Source organism: Lygodium microphyllum, chromosome 9, assembly GCF_053477565.2.
Source record: "Lygodium microphyllum isolate KBCC chromosome 9, Lygodium_microphyllum_v1.1.10, whole genome shotgun sequence".
In the NCBI taxonomy this organism is placed as follows: Eukaryota; Viridiplantae; Streptophyta; class Polypodiopsida; order Schizaeales; family Lygodiaceae; genus Lygodium; species Lygodium microphyllum.
The window spans coordinates 5259027-5278086 of NC_141143.1; the positions used below are offsets into that span (position 1 = coordinate 5259027).

The 19060-nt window shown below is 40.5% G+C and overlaps 1 protein-coding gene across 1 annotated transcript; it reads left to right on the forward strand.

Moving 5' to 3' along the window:
* Window positions 1-8470: 8470 nt before the first annotated feature.
* Window positions 8471-12828, forward strand: LOC148030772 (putative 1-deoxy-D-xylulose-5-phosphate synthase, chloroplastic). The gene is made up of 10 exons (XM_087684279.1): window positions 8471-8920; window positions 9066-9176; window positions 9275-9439; window positions 9690-9840; window positions 10054-10325; window positions 10483-10756; window positions 10903-11210; window positions 11590-11871; window positions 11952-12236; window positions 12328-12828. The coding sequence occupies exons 1-10, from the start codon at window positions 8735-8737 to the stop codon at window positions 12475-12477; spliced, it is 2184 nt and encodes a 727-aa protein (XP_087540405.1). The 5' UTR covers window positions 8471-8734; the 3' UTR covers window positions 12478-12828.
* The last annotated feature ends 6232 nt before the right edge of the window (window positions 12829-19060 follow it).

Consider the following 19060-nt stretch of genomic DNA (forward strand, 5'->3'; position numbering starts at 1 on the left):
TCCTATGAATGTAAGTCTGATCTGACATGCTATTATTCTAGGAAAGAAGGACATATTAGGTTGTAGTGCTACAAAGTGCATGATGACAAGCACAAGGAAAAGGGGAAGGGGAAAGTGCAAGAGAAAAAGGATGATCGCAACATAGTATCTGCTAAGTCCAATGTTAAGATAGAAAAGATCAATGTAGTGCAACAACCTAATTTTGATGACGATGTTTATATACTTGCAACCTCTTTTGTAGATGAGTCACAACTGATTGATGCCTCGTCATGTTTTATTCAGTGTCAGTTGGTGGATTCAGGGGATTATTTTCATGTGACCCCTCATAGAGAGTGATTCCACTCCTATCACAGTTTGTCTGAATCTAGCCATTTTAGGAATAACTTGGCTTTAGACATAGTTGGCACCAGTGATGTTTGGCTACAATTTGGGTCATGCAATATGCTTGATTTGCATAATGTTAGACATATATTGGCTCTCACAAAGAGTCTTATCTCTGTTGCCACATTGGTGGATGATGAGGGTTAATTTGTTTCCTTTGGGGATTCTTCATGGAAGAGCACATGTGCAGACCTTGTCCTACCATGAGATGCCAAGTCTAGCACACTCTATCCCATTTTTGTATATGGATCTATGGATCATGTTTTGTCTATGGTTGCAATTCCACATGTATCTCTTTGGCATCGTTGCCTTGGGTATATGTCATTGAAGGGAATGAAAATGCTTACCCATTTGCAGTATCTTCCACCTCTTGACTATAAGTTTTTTCAGTCTTGTGATCATTGTTTATATGATAGGTAGAAATGTAGTATATAAAAGTTCTGGTATTACGCGCATGGATGGGCCTTGGGTCTAGTTCATTCTAATGTTTGTGGGTCTATGCCTTATCAGCCATTGTGGCATGAAATACTTTGTTATATTCATTGATGATTATTCGCATAAGATATGGGCATATCCCATAAATAAAAAGTTTGATGTTTAGCTAACTTTCAGTGTCGGCTTGCCTTGGTTAAGAACTAGAATGGGTTTCGGCTAAAATGCCTAAGGTCTGATAATGGGGGTGAGAATATATTGAAACCTTGGAGCACTTTTGTGTTCAAAAGGGCATCAAGTATCAGTTGACTACCTCATACACCCCACCCTAGAATAGTGTGGCTAAGTGTATGAACATGATGATACAGGAGAGGGTTCATAGTATGCTTAGCCAGGCAAGCTTACCGCAATACTTTTGGACTGAGGTAGTCTCTACTAATGTGCATTCGATAAGTCGATCACCTTGCAATGCTATTGACTTTTAGGTTGCAGAGGAGCTATGGTTTGGGAAACCTGCATCGTATGCTCATCTACACATATTTGGTTGTGAGGCTCTTTGCCATGTACCCAAGGACAATGACAATAAGCTAGGTCCTAAGTCAATGAAATGCATCTTTCATGGTCATGGAGATGTTGAGAATCAGAGTTTGCAGTAGTAGAATGTGTGCACAAGAGGGAGAGAAGAGCTCAAAGTACAAGAATGAAATCTTGCTTACTAAGTTGCTTAGAGTACAACTTGGGTACACTCTCTCACAAGTGATAGTGACCCATAGGCTGTTTATATAGCCCTTTGCCAGCTAGGGTTAGGGTTTCCCCTGCCCTTAGGGCTATTCACACCCATCTGCCCTTATACTCCCTTGCTTACAGTGGGTTTCTATGCCCATCTTCTAACACCCCCCCTCAATGCCAGGGTGGCATTGGATTACAAGACATGTAAAAGATCCCCCCCTTTTTGGATGCCTTTATAAATCAGGCTTACAAGGTTGTTTTAGGTAGATGATTTAAATAGTCAAAACAGTTGATGAATTGGAGACATAGTTGGCCACCAATTCTTTGGGTATTTCAGGAGTGTTGGGGCATTTACTTGTTATATGCCCTGTCTTCTTGCATTTGTTACATTTCATATTCTCGGGATACTTCTTCCAGCAGTTGTTTACAAGATGTCATTTTTTCTTATAGAAAGAACATTTAGTGAGAACTGTATGAACCAATACTTGTTCACGGGAATTTGAAGTTGCCTGACTGTTGCTGCTTTCTTTGTGGTTCCTCTTTTCTTCATCCAAACAGGATTGAATGGTACTTGCCAAAGTAGGATCTGGAATGTTGGTGAGAGTGGTTACAAGAGTAGGAAACACCTGTTTTACAGCTTTTAGGAGAATAGCAATAGCATCTTCTTCAAGTATTGGAGCTTGTACAGAAGCAAGCTGTGCCATAAGTCCCTTCATATGAGAAATGAATTTTCCCAAATCTTCTCCTGAACGATATTCCAAGCTAAAGAATTCAATTTTAAGGAAGATTTTAGTATTCTTCCCAGTGGCTCCATAGAGCTTTTCAAGCTCATCCCATTTTTCTTTAGCAGTGTTTAGTTGATCAACATGATGAATCACAGATTCATCTAAGTGTAGCATTATGATTGCTTGAGCCCGTTGATCATCCTCTATATCAATCATATTTGCAGAGTTTACAACTCTACTGCCTTGAATAAGAGGCCAATACCCTCTCTCCATCATTTTGTATTTTATAAGTACCTGCCATGGATGGAAATCCTTACCATCAAACTTTCGAATTTGAGGACGGACATCAGCATATGTTGTGGTCATTGGGAAGGTCTTACCACTTGTTAGGACAAGGGCAGTGTATAGTCCCTTACAAACCTTTCACTGAATGCGGAAGCAATTTAGACAAAGTGAAGTCAAAGTTGCAATGAAGAGAAAGGCCGAAAATCATATAAGTGTAATATTTCCAGGTATGACTTTGGTGGTCCTTTCTTATGTGCAAACTTCTTCCATGGTTTAATAGTCTTTTTAGGTTTTAATGAAGTAAACCTAGACTGGACTTCAGGCTCCTCCATGTGGTACGGCTTAGTGGATGAGGCTTGTGTTGGACACGGTTTGTCTATGATCTCAATGCTTGTTGGTGCTGATGACTCTGAGGAGAGTATGATAACACTCATGCTATTGATTTTACTGACCAAAGTACTTGAGACAATGTCACTTACGGTATGCAATACACTTCTTGTGCATAATGGTCTATGTGTTCATTTTACACATAACCTTACAACAATATATGAAGAGGAATAAAAAACTTACTGGGTTTTAGTGAATGCCCAGCAAGCTATTCAACTGATGATTTATGATTAGTGTTAAGAGAACACTATTGTCAAGCTTAGTGAAGTGCTTGAATGGAACCCGGTTGGAAGTCGGCTTCCCGATGCTTGGTGATGTCCGTTAATCATGCCCAAGAGCTTTAGACTCTGGAATAGGATTCAGAGACTCTGCTTCAGTGATTAGAATCACTGTTAATGAAGCTCAGAGTGTAAAAATCCCAAATGTCAAGCTTGGAGCTTGTTGGCTATGGCTGCCCAAAAAAACACAGTTAGGTTTTGGCTTGTAGCAACCAGCAGAGGAGGAATTTCCCAGAGCCCTCTTAGTTGAGGATAGCCCACTTGGGGGTCTATCAAACCCCTATGATAGTGGCTGGGATTGCGCCGCCTGCTGCCCACGATTCAGCCCGAGATTTGCGCCTGTCCAGACTGCGCCGTTTTTTCGAATGTTGGCAATGCGGCCTCACACGTGGACAATGTCAGTATTTGAACTGACAAGGAGCTGCACCCTGATGTGGGGAAAAGGTCTCCAGAAGAAATCTCAGGCTAATATGGCCTCCTTTGTCCTCCTCAAATCCTCCAATGGAGGTAGGTTGCAGGCAACTATGGAGGAAAGAAGGATAGAGTGAAGAAAATGACAGCTAATGTGCACTTAGTGATGACTGATGCTGAGGGAAGTTGAGGAGATCAGAGATGGCTCTGATACCATGTTGAGAATCAGAGTTTGCAGCAGTAGAATGTGTGCACAAGAGGGAGAGAAGAGCTCAAAGTACAAGAATGAAATCTTGCTTACTAAGTTGCTTAGAGTACAACTTCGGTACACTCTCTCACAAGTGATAGTGACCCATAGGCTGTTTATATAGCCCTTTGCCAGCTAGGGTTAGGGTTTCCCCTGCCCTTAGGGCTATTCACACCCATCTGCCCTTATACTCCCTTGCTTACAGTGGGCTTCTATACCCATCTTCTAACAGGAGACGTAGGTGAGATTGCCTATGGGATCCACATGTAGACTTCCATGAGGAGAAGATGAATAAGCAACTTGAGAGGATAGTTGAGGTGCACAAGGTTATATTTCAGGAGGAGCCTCCTACTCTCATACTATAAATTAGACAACTTGCAGCAAACAATTAGTGCTCATCATGACCGTGATGTATAGGCCCCACAGCCTACCTTGAGGTGTTCTACTAGAGTTAGATATTCTCCTAAGCGCTATGAGCCCTCCATGGATTGTGTGATGGTCATAGATGCAGGTGAGCCTCACACTTATGATGAGGCCATGCAATTAGAGTTTAACTCTTGGTAGTAAAATTATATGTGGGATTTGGTTCCTTTGCCTAGTGGAAAGCATGTTTTTGCCATGCAAGTGGGTGTACAAGTTGAAGAGTACCCCTAGACTCCCCAAGCTAGTATATAAGGGATTGGTTGCTAAGGGTTTCAAACATGATCATGGTATGGACTTTGATGAGGTCTTTTCTAGTGTTGTCAACATGACTTTCCTATGCTTGGTACTGGCTTTGGTTGCTTAGCTAGACTTGGATCTATATCAAATGGATGTCAAGATGGTTTTTCTTCATGGGGACTTGTAGGATGAGAGTTATATATAGTAGCCTAAGGGCTTTGAGATAGAAGGTAGGGAACATCTAGCATGTAGATGAGATAGAGCCTTTATGGCCTTAAATAGGCACCTAGGGAATAGTACCACAAGCTCGATGCTTTTATGCATTCATAGGGCTATACTTGCAGTGATATGAATCCATGTTTATACATGAAGAAGGCTCGTGATGGTAGTCTTTTGATTCTGTTACTCTATGTGGATGATATGTTGATTATTGGGAGAGCTTATGATGAGATGGATGCTTTGAAAAGTTAGCTCAAGAAGAGCTTTGAGATAAAAGACATGGGGTAAGGCTCACATATTCTTAGGAGATGTGCATTAAGCATGATCGTTCTCAGTAACTCCTTTACTGTCTCAAAAGAAGTATATCTAGAAGGTCCTTGAGTAGTTTTATATGTATGATGTTGAGCCTATTGGATGTACTTTGCTTTCTCATGTGAAGGTGAGCCAAGCCGATGACCAATAAAATGCCAAGATGGCCAACATTCCTTATGCATCCAGAGTGGGTAGTTTGATGTATGCAATGATAGCCACCCATCTTGACATAACTTTTCCAGTGGGAGTTATGGCATGCTATATGGCTACACATGGTAGATGGGATTGGGATGTTATAAAGGGATTGGCACAACAAATAGAAAGTCTACCTTTGGCTATGTGTTTACCTTTGTTGGGAATGTTGTTTCTTGGATATCCTGGGTAGAAAAATGCACAACCCTTTCTACTACTGAGGTTGAGTATGCTGTAGCCACTAAGGCTTGCAAGGAGGCTCTCTAGTTAGGGCCGTCGGTGGTCGTCCCTATACTACATTTGGATTCTATGAGTGCTATCCAGTTAGCCAAAAATCCCTGATCTCTCATGCAAAGATGAAACACATTGAGGTGCATTACCACTTCATCAAAGAGGTCATTGAGGACAAGTCTATTGACCTTGTCAAGACCTTAATTAACCAAAATCTCGTAGATCTACTCATGAAATGTCTCTTAGTGGAGTGTTTTACCTTCCTTAGAAAGTTGATGGGTGTTGGATGAGATAACCTCTATTCCTCATCCTGTTGTACTCTATGTATATGCTGTACTTTTCTTTTCACTCCTCACTTGAGGTACATTCACCTTTAAATGGGAGGTTATTGGGGGCAAAGATGCATGTGCCTAGTCGCTCGTGTATTACTACACTAATAGTACCCGCACAAATGCACATTGCAGGCGGTAGAGGTGCGCATCACTATCACTTTATTCATTATTATTTTAGGGACATTTGAATAAGGGAAGTCTAGTCACACATTGTGATTGTTGAAGTTTTCACATCTTCTCTCTCTCTCTCTCTCTCTCTCTCTCCACTCAGTGCTACTCACTCCCTTCACCTTTGTATTGTCATATTCCAAAAGCTTTTCAAGCCTTGAATGTGGTGAAGAAATCATTGCTTGAAGAAACAATTCAGTTTTCTCCATCTCAAGAATCAACTACTGTATTTTTGACAACTACACATACCTATGCTCAAATTCTCGTAATAATGTTTTCTTGGTTATAACCACTTACTAGGATTAGCAACCCATTCCAAGAAGGTTCTTTTTGTTATCCACCATCCCACATCTTCTATGAAGTACTCATCCTTGAGTGCTTTCTTAAAATCATCCCAAGTTGCACCATGATGTGATTACACGGGATTGAATCCCCGGGATCTATTGTCCATCAAATCACTTCATCTCATTTAGAACTAACTAGAGTGCACTTGTCATTGCTTCCTCAAGATTATATAACTTATATATCTACATAATCCACCTCGGACCTGCTCATCCTACAACATCTGTATCTAAAGCATATCCATGGTGGTGAAATCTCACCATGGCTTTTTCATGTTGACTTCACTAAAAAGATACCAAGAAATTTTCCATATACAAGTAACAAACACTGGATCTCAAGAGCAAATAGTTCAACTTAAGAAGAGATGAGTGCCAAGGTCTGAAGATGAGGAAATAACATATGAATAGAAAACTTACAAAGAGAGTATAGAGGTAGGTTCAAAACTTGTTTGTATCCTCTTATATTCCGTAAAGCAAGCATTTAAAATATATACAACATATACATCAATCTTGGAGACCTTTATTTAGCATAAAACCTCTCTATGATTAGCATTGAATGGTAAAGGCCCTTATGCCATAAAGGGGACCTTACATGTAGCCACAATGATGGGAAACAAGAAATTAAAGTGTTAATGGTAAATACAAAACACAAAACAAAAAATAGATCTCATTGTGATGCTTAAGATTCTTCGAAAAGGTGTTGTGGGCCAAGGATAAATTTGTCACATAATGAAGGTCCTCCACTTGTATGCCTTCTTAGAAAGGAGTAAAAACTATTCTATGTAATGGGCATAACCCTTTATACACACACTAAGCTTACTCCTTGCCCATTCTTTTGGACATGAGAGCTTTCCCACCCATGAGATGCGTTGTACAAAGGGAGACAATGTGACCACCTCCTAATGCTTGTTGAAAATTAGTAGCCATTGAAGTACTTTTCATGGTTGAATAAGGGAGACAATATGGCCACTCGTGACCCACCACTTGAGTACGATGTGGCCATGAAGAAGGCACATGCTTAGTGGACGTTGTTGAAAAGCACCTTATGTGTTTGTGATGTACATTGACTATGTATAGAACCTAGAGCTACATACGGAGCTTGTACCTTTCATGATTAGGCTTTCTTTATGAGATCATTGATATAAGAAGACTTTGCATGATACATGTGTCAGATGGTCTTTTTTTATCATTAATATAAGAAGACATTGCATGATACATGTGTCAGATGGTCTTTTTTTTATCATTGATATAAGAAGACATTGCATGATGCATGAGGCAGATGGTTGAGTTCACCCCAACCAGAAAGCTATGATTAGGACAAGGTAAGGGTATTTTAAGATCATGTGCATGCCAAATGTTTTGGTTCCTTGAAGCTATAAAGTTAAAATTAGGAATAGGTAAGGGTATTTTTAGACCATTGATGTAAGAAGACCTTGTACGAAGCATGTGAGAGATGGTCAACTTTTGTGAGGCGAGAAGGCTATGATGAGGAGGACTAGGAAAGGGTCTTTTGAGATACAAAAAGACCTTGGACGGTGCACATTTATACTATTAGTTAAGGAAAGGTGGGGGGCAGGTGCCACGTGGCAGCCCCCCACCTCCCCCACAAAAAAAAAAGAGAACGCGGGGGCGGGTGCCACGCGTCTAGCACCCCCCCCCCCCCATCGCGCCCACCTCGAAGCGCCGGGGCGAGTCTAGGCGCGGAGCGCCTAGTGTGGGATGGTTGAAAACTTAGTGTGGGATGGTTAGAAAAGTTTCCTTGGGCCAAAAGCCATGGTTAGGACTTAGGAGGACTTAAATGATACATGGGCACGTATGACAAATTAAGCTGCAAACGCTGAGTGATGGCAAACAAGAAGAATTAAAATGCATGCGTGCATAAAAGACAGATAAAAGATATTGGTGGTATGTTTGAGATTCTTGGAAAGGGCCAGGTGGCGTGTGTGTGTGTGTGTGGTGGGGCGGGGGGGTGTTGGTTGGTCAAATAAAAAAGAGTACAAAGGAAGAAAGAATTAAGGGGCAAACAAGATAGTGGATAATGGATGTGTGCGCATCCCATTGGAGAACGAAAGATCACCCCCTCGCCTTTTCTTTTTCTTTTGGATAAATTTTAACAATGCAGGCGGGACGGATTATATTTACAATGACTTCATCTGTCCTCTGCTTGCGTCTCCAGCTCCGTCCATGCGCTGCCGACCTTGTGTGCGTGCATATAGCTCCATCAGACAAGACACATCTTGTCTTCTTTCGCCTACCATTGATCCTTCAGCATCTCGCCGTAGCTATGGCGGTCTCAACGTAAAGCCAACTCCTTCTAGATCAGCTGATCTTGCTCTCTCTCTCTCTCTCTCTCTCTCCACTCCCCAGACCTCGCTAGTTCTTTAGTGTAGCTCCTAGTGCCATTATGGCTATCCGATCTTCCATCACCTTGCAGCAATGCGCCTCCGCTTCTTCGTCCTTGATTTCGCTGCCGTCGTCTTCGTCGGCCTCGCTTGCTATGGCGGAGTCGCAGGTCTTCGGCGTCCAGCTCAAGAAATTTGTGCGGGACCTTAATCGGCACACGAAAGAACGCACGGAAGTCCGTTCGCAGGTTTCTCGGTCCTCTTTTCTCTGCTTATATGCACACGAGAGAGAGAGAGAGAGAGAGAGAGAGAGAGTGTTTCCTTCGACCCTGCGAAGCATGGCTATGGAAGTAATATTACTAACAATGTTCAACTCTCGGCTTCCCTTTGCAGACAGTCTCGGCTTCCCTTGCAGGTGCTGGAGAGTACTATGCAGAGAAGCCTCCAACTCCTCTTTTGGACACCATCAATTATCCCATGCACCTGAAGAACTTGAGCAATCGGGTATGATCTCTTTGTTTTACGATCAGCTCTGCCTTCAGATTTTCGACTCTTTTTTGCCGTTTACGGGATAGAGGCCTAACGATGTAATCGATAATCAGGAGCTGAAGCAACTTGCCGATGAGCTCCGCTCGGATGTTATCTTCAAAGTGTCTAAAACGGGCGGTCACCTGGGAAGTAGCTTAGGCGTGGTCGAACTTACAGTGGCACTCCATCATGTTTTTGATTCCCCTGATGACAAGTTTCTATGGGATGTAGGCCATCAGGTATAAATCAAGCCTGCAGCTTCTTCTTTGTATGGGATGTAGGTCATCAGGTATATATCAAGCCTGCAGCTTCTTCTTTCGTGATGTCTGTTGCTTCTCCAATCTCAAGGCTACGACTAGTTGTCAAGCAACCGTATGTAATCCCCTTGTGCTAGCTCACGATTGAATCCATGGTGTGTAACTGTGCTTGCCATTAAAAGGAGGATGATCGTCCTTTGGATTTTTAGTATCCTTTTAAAACATTTTGCAGGCTTACATTCATAAAATTTTGACTGGAAGGAGGTCAAAAATGCACACGCTCAGGCAAACCAATGGCCTTTCAGGCTTCACCAAGCGGTCTGAAAGTGATCATGATGCTTTTGGTGCAGGCCACAGCTCCACAAGCATATCGGCTGGCTTAGGTGCTCCACTGGCCCTACTGTAACCCTGCCTTTTGTATGCTAGCGTTGAAATTTAATTGTTGTTGTTGTTGTTGTTGTTGTTGTTGCATTCACCATAAAGAATTTTGTCCAGTAACAGCTTCAATAGTCTTTGTTTTTCTGTGGGTATCAATATAATTCTTTGACTGGGGAGTTGATCGTGATTGGTTTCAAATGTCGGCTTGGTCTGTGTAGGTATGGCTGTTGCCAGGGATTTGAAGGGGAAAAGAAATCATGTTATATCCATAATTGGAGATGGAGCGATGACAGCTGGACAAGCCTACGAGGCTATGAACAATGCTGGTTACCTGGACACTAACATGATTGTAATACTGAATGACAATAAGCAGGTTTCTTTGCCTACAGCAACTCTTGATGGACCTGCACCTCCTGTAGGTGCCCTGAGCAGTGCTTTGAGCAGGTTACAGTCGAGTAAACCTCTCCGAGAACTTCGAGAAGTGGCAAAGGTACAATGCAAGTTGTGCTTTGTTGAGATACATGCCCGATATTTGAATTTCAAAAAGTGCATTCGAGGAATATTTGCTTTACAATCTACTTGAGCTGGCTAAGGATGAGTCTGTTGTGAATAACGTTCCACCCCTGCAATTTGCCTTATTTTGTCAGACTGTCACTAAGCAAATTGGTGGTTCCATGCATTCTTTGGCTGCCAAAGTTGATGAGTATGCGCGAGGCATGATAAGTGGCTCGGGATCAACCTTGTTCGAAGAGCTTGGGCTCTATTATATTGGTCCTGTTGATGGTCACAACATTGAGGACCTTGTTACAATTTTCAGGGAGATCAAAGCAACACATACATCAGGTCCTGTCTTGATACACGTCGTGACAGAAAAAGGCAGAGGATACCCATATGCTGAAAGGGCTGCTGATAAATATCATGGTAAGTTGTATTTGTAAAGGGTGTTTTGTTTGTGTTTGTTACTGGCAAACGATAATGGATGATGTTTGGCTGAAGGGCAATTATGTTTCCTTTGACCTCACCCCATCCTCTTTCGCTTCTTCTGTTTTTCTTTCGGTTAACTGCAGGGGTGGTTAAGTTTGACCCTGCCACTGGGAAGCAGTTCAAGGGAAAAGTTCCTACAAAGGCCTATACCACATACTTTGCAGAGGCCTTGACTGCAGAGGCAGAAGGAGACTCCAAGATCATTGCAATTCATGCTGCCATGGGTGGAGGTACAGGCCTCAATCTGTTCCAGAAGCGATTTCCAAATAGATGCTTTGATGTTGGAATAGCAGAACAGCATGCTGTTACTTTTGCGGCTGGACTGGCATGTGAGGGATTGAAGCCTTTTTGTGCAATATATTCATCCTTCCTACAAAGAGCCTATGATCAGGTCAGTCGGCCGAGATCTCATCCCCTCTCAGAAGTTGTCGTTATATTGCTTGTGGCAAAATCTAGGAATGCCTTGGAGCTCAATTGGTATTGAAATGGCACATTTTTGCAATAATCCTGATCTTGTGTGAAACAAAAATGTATCATTGTTGGCAATACCAGAAGAGAAAATTAGACTTGTTGACACCTTCTTGCTTGCTTAGTTACCATGAAGATGCCAAAGTCAACAGAGCTTGTTGACAATGGTCAGACCACGTCTGGCAGGATATGGCATCACGTTACCAGTGTATAGACGGGTCAATAGGCTTGCAATGTTATGCATTGATAGCTATGAATAAATCCCTTCACATGTTTATAAATTGTTGGATTATTGCTTTCAGGTGGTACATGATGTTGACCTGCAAAAACTTCCTGTTCGATTTGCCATGGATAGGGCAGGACTTGTGGGAGCAGATGGCCCAACTCATTGTGGGGCCTTTGATGTGACATACATGGCATGTCTTCCAAACATGGTTGTTATGGCACCAGCTGATGAGGCAGAGCTCGTCCATATGGTAGCAACTGCTGCTGCCATTGATGATCGCCCAAGTTGTTTTCGGTACCCAAGAGGCAATGGAATTGGAGTTGAACTTCCTGCCGGGAATAAGGGCTCTCCATTGGAGGTGAGATCTATCTCACAGATGTTATAGGTTGGCTTGTGTCTTTGCGGCAGCATTTCTCAGTTAAGGAGTGGTTTTTTCAGATTGGAAAGGGAAGGATATTGGCAGAGGGAAGTCACATTGCCCTCCTTGGCTATGGAACAATTGTGCAGAACCTCCTAGCTGCAAGGCTCCTTTTGGAAGAACATGGGCTTTCGGTTACTGTGGCTAATGCCAGGTTTTGCAAGCCACTTGATTGCAATCTCATTAGGCTACTTGCCAGACACCATGAGATAGTCTTCACTGCGGAGGAGGGCTCTGTGGGTGGATTTGGATCACATGTTTCACATTTTATGGCTTTAGATGGGCTACTCGATGGCAGATTGAAGGTATTTTGAAATCAGATAAAGTCTTATCTTTGTTGTTGCTTTAGATACTTTATTAAATCTAACATGATTACGTGTTTACTGTCATTATCAGTGGAGGCCTATCGTCCTACCAGACCGCTACATTGACCATGGTGCTCCAGTGGACCAGATGGCTGAAGCTGGTCTTACAGCTGCTCACATTGCAGCCTCTGTTCTTCAAATGCTAGGAAGAACACGTGAGGCTCTAGAAGTCATGTCTTGATGGGTGAGTCTACAATACATAGAAGCAATGAACATGTATACACCAAGGGCTACTGAAGTACCACCTGCAGTACCCTTCTGACAAGTAATTGTAAGATGGAACATTCAACCAGATGTGTAAGGTCTATTAGATTCATATAGAAGTGCCGCATGAGAGCAGTGCTTCTTTTCCCTGCAAGCCTGAAGGCAACATGGGGCTTGACATCCTCAAAGAGTTAAAACCCAGTCCCCAACCATCCGTTTGGAGCTTGAAGGACGGTTGTGATTGTGCATACAAACCTGTAAAATTATTGGAGATGCAAGGGATTCTCTCGTTTTAGCTCCATTCTGGTTATGAAACATTTGTTGAGTAGATCTCTGAAACGCCAAGATTCTAACACAGATCAATGAAATATCCATTGCTATTCCCCTAAAATCATGAACATCACCGGACGCTCTTAATAATGTGCATGCTTGTGTATGTGGACTGTGTCCGCATGATTAGAATTGAATACGAGCGAGATGTACTACTAAAGTGACCATATCCCATCAGGGAATGCCAGTACTCTCTAAACAGATTGACTCATTAACCACAATCTCTGTCCTGTGGTTTGAAAGCCTTGTGCCAGACTCCAGTACTTTGAGAACGTTCAACGGACCCATTACAGCGAGCAACTGTAATTAAGTATCGTTTAAGAATGACGGCCTTTCACAAGCGGACAAGACAATTAACTTCGACGCACACTGAATTACACACACCTATCGGATGCTGCGACTCCTGAAAGTTGAAATCCCAGTTGCTTCCTTCGTACTCATTCAGCACTCCGAAAATGTTGGGTATCAGCAGCGCTGACAGCACATGCAGGGAGCTCTCAGCCCACTGGCCACCACTGCCTGCTCATCAGCACACTATTATGAGTGATCACAATTCATACGAAAGCCAAGACAAAGAGACCGTTCAAAGCGTCTTGGCACCGTTCGGCGTGATAGGATTCATTCAGTGGACCATGGACCACACTTTGTCCTGGCAGGGTAAGGCCCCCTACTCGTATTTGTGCAACTCGCGAAGAGATGAAACAAGTTAAGAGTGAGGTCATGCGCGGACCTACTAAACCTCTTACAGGTCAAATAGGTAAAGTTTGCAAGGTGTGACATCCTTGTTTCTTTCTCACTTACTAAATAGGTAGTCACCTTTATGTTTGGATGCAAATACCAACTGAGCGTGCGGCAGCACTCTCATGCAGATATATTGATGAACACCGATCTTGAGGCTCAAAATGAGATGTAGTTTGTTGTACTATGAAATTGGGAGAGAGAGGAAATGTACAAGAAGTGTTGAACCGATGTGCTTTTGCCTCATCTATTACAAATGGCTGTTTAAATACACACATGCAAAGGCCATTGGGCAAACTTGGAGTTTACCCAATGGCCTTTAGTTGGTTATCATCTTTGAATGGAGTTTACCCAATGGCCTTTAGTTGGTTATCATCTTTGAATGGAAATGAATTGGACGGGCTATTTGATGTGCCATGACCCTTGAGCAATGTCCCTCTAGCCCTATTTGTAGGCAATGTCCACTAGTTCCACACCTACCCCTTAGCCCATGAACTATCTTTTCTAATGATCCTTTCGACCTTTGAGTTTTTCCCTTGATAAGTCATGCAATACATCATCATTAATATGCTGAAAAAACTCTTTAATTCTTGCGACATGTGAGGTGGTTTTTGTATTTTTATCTAATCTTTTGTAGCATACATAATATTTCTTATCTTGTTTGTTATTATGTATGAACCAATCCATTTACGTTGTAGAGATTCAATTAAGTTCTTTTTCCTATTTGGGTAGTAAATTAACAGTATCTCCAATTTTGTATATTTTATTTATTCTACTACAGTCATACCATTGTATTTATTTACATAGAGCTATGTGAAGGTTTTTACAAAATTGCTATTCTCATTAATGGTTGTTTTAGTTTTAGTTTTAAGTGCTAGTGTGCTTCCTCTTTATATCTATTTGGTATTTCTAATGAAGGTATCTTTGGGGAAAAGTTAGGTTTCTACTATGCAATGCTCCAAAACGGACTTATTTTAATGGATGCTTGTATAGAGCATTATATGTATGAGTTACATATGGTAGTATTTCATCCCAATTTTGTTATAAAGGATATACATACATTGAAATCATTTGTTTAATTGTTTTGTTTAGATGCTTTGTTAACCCATTCATTTTTGTCCTTGGTTTGATAGTATTACTTTTGGACAAGAGTGTCTAACTATAATATCTTCCAATAATTTTTTTGCTATTGAATTGATTGTTGCATCTGGCAATGTTTTAACTTCACACCATCGTGATAAATATTTAGTCAGTACTATTATGGATTTATTTCCTTTACTAATTTTGGGTAGTGGACCAATGATTTCCCAAGCTACCAATTTGAATAGATTGGATACTTTGATAGGTTGAAGAAGTCCAACTGATTTTCTAGTCTAAGGATTTGAATGTTTGACATTTTCTACAAATCTTTAAAAAGTTTTGGCCAATACATTTTTTTCCTTATAAATTTGAGACATTTTGAATGAAGTATGTTTTTAGGATACTAGGATTATTATTTCGAATGTCATTTATAATTCTTTGTATGTCAAGGTCTTCTTGTTGGAGTCTTGTTATTACTTGTAAATTTGTAGGTATTTGATTTATTGTGGTGTTCTGAATGTGTGTTATTCTAGAAAGGGTATCGGCTATATTGTTTTTAGTTCCTTTACAATATTTTTATTTTAGAGTTACATCCTTGGATTGCCAAGATCCATCTTAGGAGGTAGCATGGTGGACGAAACTTTCTTATTGAGGAAATTAATGGTTTTGACTCTCAAGTCTGATCTATGTACATAATAATGTAATTTTTGTAATGACCATACAACAAGGAGTTTCTTTTTAGTTGTGACGTAGTTTGTTTCCATTTTTATGACAGAGTGGCTAATAAAACAAATTGGTCTCCGTTTATCAAAGTCATCTTGTTGTGACAATTTTGCTCATATACCAACATTTGAAGCATTTGTTTTTCAAAGAAAAGGTTTTTGAAAAATTGGATAATTTAATACTATTGCTTTAGAAATTTAGTATTTTGATTGTTCAAACGCTTACTTACAAGAGTTGATCCATTCAATTTTTTTCTTCTTAAAAACTTACATAGTGGATTTGTTATCTCTACTACTTTTGGTAAAAAATGATTTGAAAAATTCATCATTCCTAAAAAAACATCGTCATTGTTTAACACTTTTAGGTTATGGAAATGTGTTTATTGTTGCTATCTTTATTAGATCTATTTGAATTCCTCCATTTGAGATGATGAATCCTAGACATTTTAATTTAGTTTGGCCCCATTTGCACATTTTTAGTTGTAGTTTAATATTAAACCTTTCTAATATTGTTAAGTTTTTGCATGAATAAGAATATCATCCAAGTAAACAAATAATACTTTTTTAGCAATAAGATAGGCAAATAATTTATCAACAAGTCGTTCAAATGAGCTTAGTGAATCGGAAAGTCTAAAAGCCATTACTTTAAATTCATATAACCCTTTTGATGTGCAAAAGATTGTTTTCTCTCTATCATGTTTATGTATTGGAGTTTGCCAATAACTTGTTGCTAAATCTAAAGAAGTAAATATTTTGATTGCTCTAAATTGCCGACTAAGACATTTATTCGTAGCATAGGGTAGACATCATGCTATGTTATTTTATTTAATAGTCCGTAGTCAATGCAAAAATGATATTCCCTTGAGTCTTTTTTTACTAAGTAAGGTTTAGTAGCTCATGGGGCTTTTTGATGGCAGCTAAATGATCCCTATTTCTAGCATATCCTTTACTGCATTTTCAATTATTTCAAATTTCCTAGGTGAACATATGCATTGTGTCATTTTAATTGGTGGGTGGTTTAACATGTTGATGCAATGTTCAATTGGAGGAGAAAAATTTGAGGGAAAGGTAGAGAGGGTTACTTTTTTGTATTTTTAAAGTATAGCATGTATATCCTTTACCCTTGTTTGTGGTAGTATGATTTGAGAGTAGTAAACTTTTGGTACATTGTCTTTGAAATTTTCAACCACTTCCCTCCAGGTAGTTCAAGCTTGTTTGTCTTGACATTTACATTATCTTGTGAAAGATAAAGCCTGAGTGAAAGCACACAAGCGAGAGCAAGAGATATGATAGATGGAGCAAGAGAGGAAGAGCGCATGAGAGAGAGACATTGTATGTGGCAACTCCAACAGCCTCACAATGTGTGATTAGCCTTCCCTTATTCAATAGTCACTGAAAGAACAAAGAATAAAGGGACAGTGATGGGTGCCTACCACTTATAGTGTATAAGTGAATGTACCTCTAGTGAGGAGGGAACAAGATAAAGTGACAATAAGTGTGCGTAAAGTACAACAAGGTAAGACATAGACATCATCTAATCTTACGTCCATCATCTTCCTAAGGAAGGAAAAACATTCCATTGAGAGACTTTTAGTGAGTCGATCTATAGGATTCTTGTCTCGATATCTTGAAAGCTCAATAGACTTGTTCTTGACCACCTCCTTGATGAAATGATAGTGCACCTCAATGTGCTTTGCCTTAGCATGGAAGATCGAATTCTTGGCCAATTAAATAACACTCATAGAATTTGAATGCAATGTAGAAATAATAGTAATACTAAGGTTTGCCACCAGATGATCTAATCATAGGACCTCCTTACAAGCATCAGTGTGCTGCAATATAATTTGCCTCAATAGTAGATACGGCCATGCATTTCTATACCCTAGACATCTAAGAAACAACATCTCTAGCAAAAGTGAAGACATACCTAGAGGTGGACTTCCTACTATTTGCATGTGTTGCATAGTCAAAGTCAGAATAGCCCATGACTGTAGTATCCCAACCACCATAGCAAATGCTCATATCTACAGTGCCTTTTAGGTATCTTATGATACTCTTCGCAGCATCCCAATGTACCTCTAGTGAGGAGAATAAGACAAAGTGATACTTATAAATATGCATTAAGTACAACAGGATATGGAATATACATCATCTCATCTTACATCCATCATCTTCCTAAGGAAGGCAAAACGTTCCGTTGAGAGACTTTTAGTGAGTCAATCTACATAATTCTCGTCAACCGAGATCTTGAAATCTCAACATAATTGTCCTCTACTACCTCCCTATTGATGAAGTGATAGTGCACCTCAATGTGCTTTGTCTTAGATGGAAGATTGGATTCTTGGCCAACTGCATAGCACTCATAGAATCCGAATGTAGTGTAGAAATAATAGTAATACCAAGGTTTGCTACCAGACGATCTTCCTTACAAGCGTTAGTGTGTTGCAACATACTTTGTCTTCATAGTAGATAAGGCCGTGCATTTCTCTACCCTAGATATCCAAGAAACAACACCTGTAGCAAAAGTGAAGACATACCTAGAGGTGGAATTTCTACTATTTGTATGTCCTGCATAGTCAAAGTCAGTATAACCCATGACTGTAGTATCTCGACCACCATAGCAAATGCTTATATCTATAGTTTCTTTGAGGTACCTCATGATACCCTTCACAACATCCCAATGTTGCCGGCCAGGTGTAGCTATATAGCATGTCCTAACTCCCACTACAAATGCTATGTTAGGGTGAATGGATATCATGGTATACATCAAACTACCCACTGTATATGGATAAGGGATCTTGGCCATATTAGCCTTTTGCTCATCTAATCGGGGATAATTTGCTTGATGTGACTGACCTTTATATGGGAAGGTAAAGGATAGCCAATAGGCTTAACATCTTACATATGAAAGCGCACAAGGGCCTTCTGTATGTACTCATTTTTTGATAAGTACCAAGCGTAGGGTAGTTATCTTGACTATAGGAGAAAAGATTTCATCAAAGTTAACACCATGTTATGGCTTAAAACCCTTAGCAACCAATCTAGCCTTGTATGTTGGCTTGGGACATCTAGGGGTACTCTTCAACTTTTATATCGCATGGCAATGCATGCTTCCCATTGGACAAAGGAACCAGATCGTATGTATGATTTTTTTTGCAATGAGTCATACTTTGACTATGTGGCCCTCTCCCAAGAGTGACATTCACCTTTGCACATGGCCTCCTCATAAATAAGGGGCTCACTAGAATCTATCACCACAACATAGTCTATGGAGGTCTCAAATCAATCAAGGTAATGTATACCTCTAGCAGATCAACTGTGGAGCCTATATGTCATGTGTCTAACATCATGATCATGGGCCACTGGAATATCAGGTGTAGGTTGTCTAGTTGGTTGTACGATAATAGGAGGCTCCTCTTGAAATATCACTATGCGTACCTCAATGGCTTGCTCAAGTTGCTTATGTATCATCTCCTCGTGGAAAACGACATCATGTATACATATGATCTTTCTAGCCCATGGATCCCATAGATCTCACCTGCATCTCCATAACCAAGAAAGATGCATTTCAGTGATTTAGGATACAACTTATTGTGTTTATCCTTGGGGAGATGGCAAAAAGTCTCATATCCAAAGATATGAAAATGAGCATATGATAGAGTTTTCTGGATCATACCACCTTTGCAACCT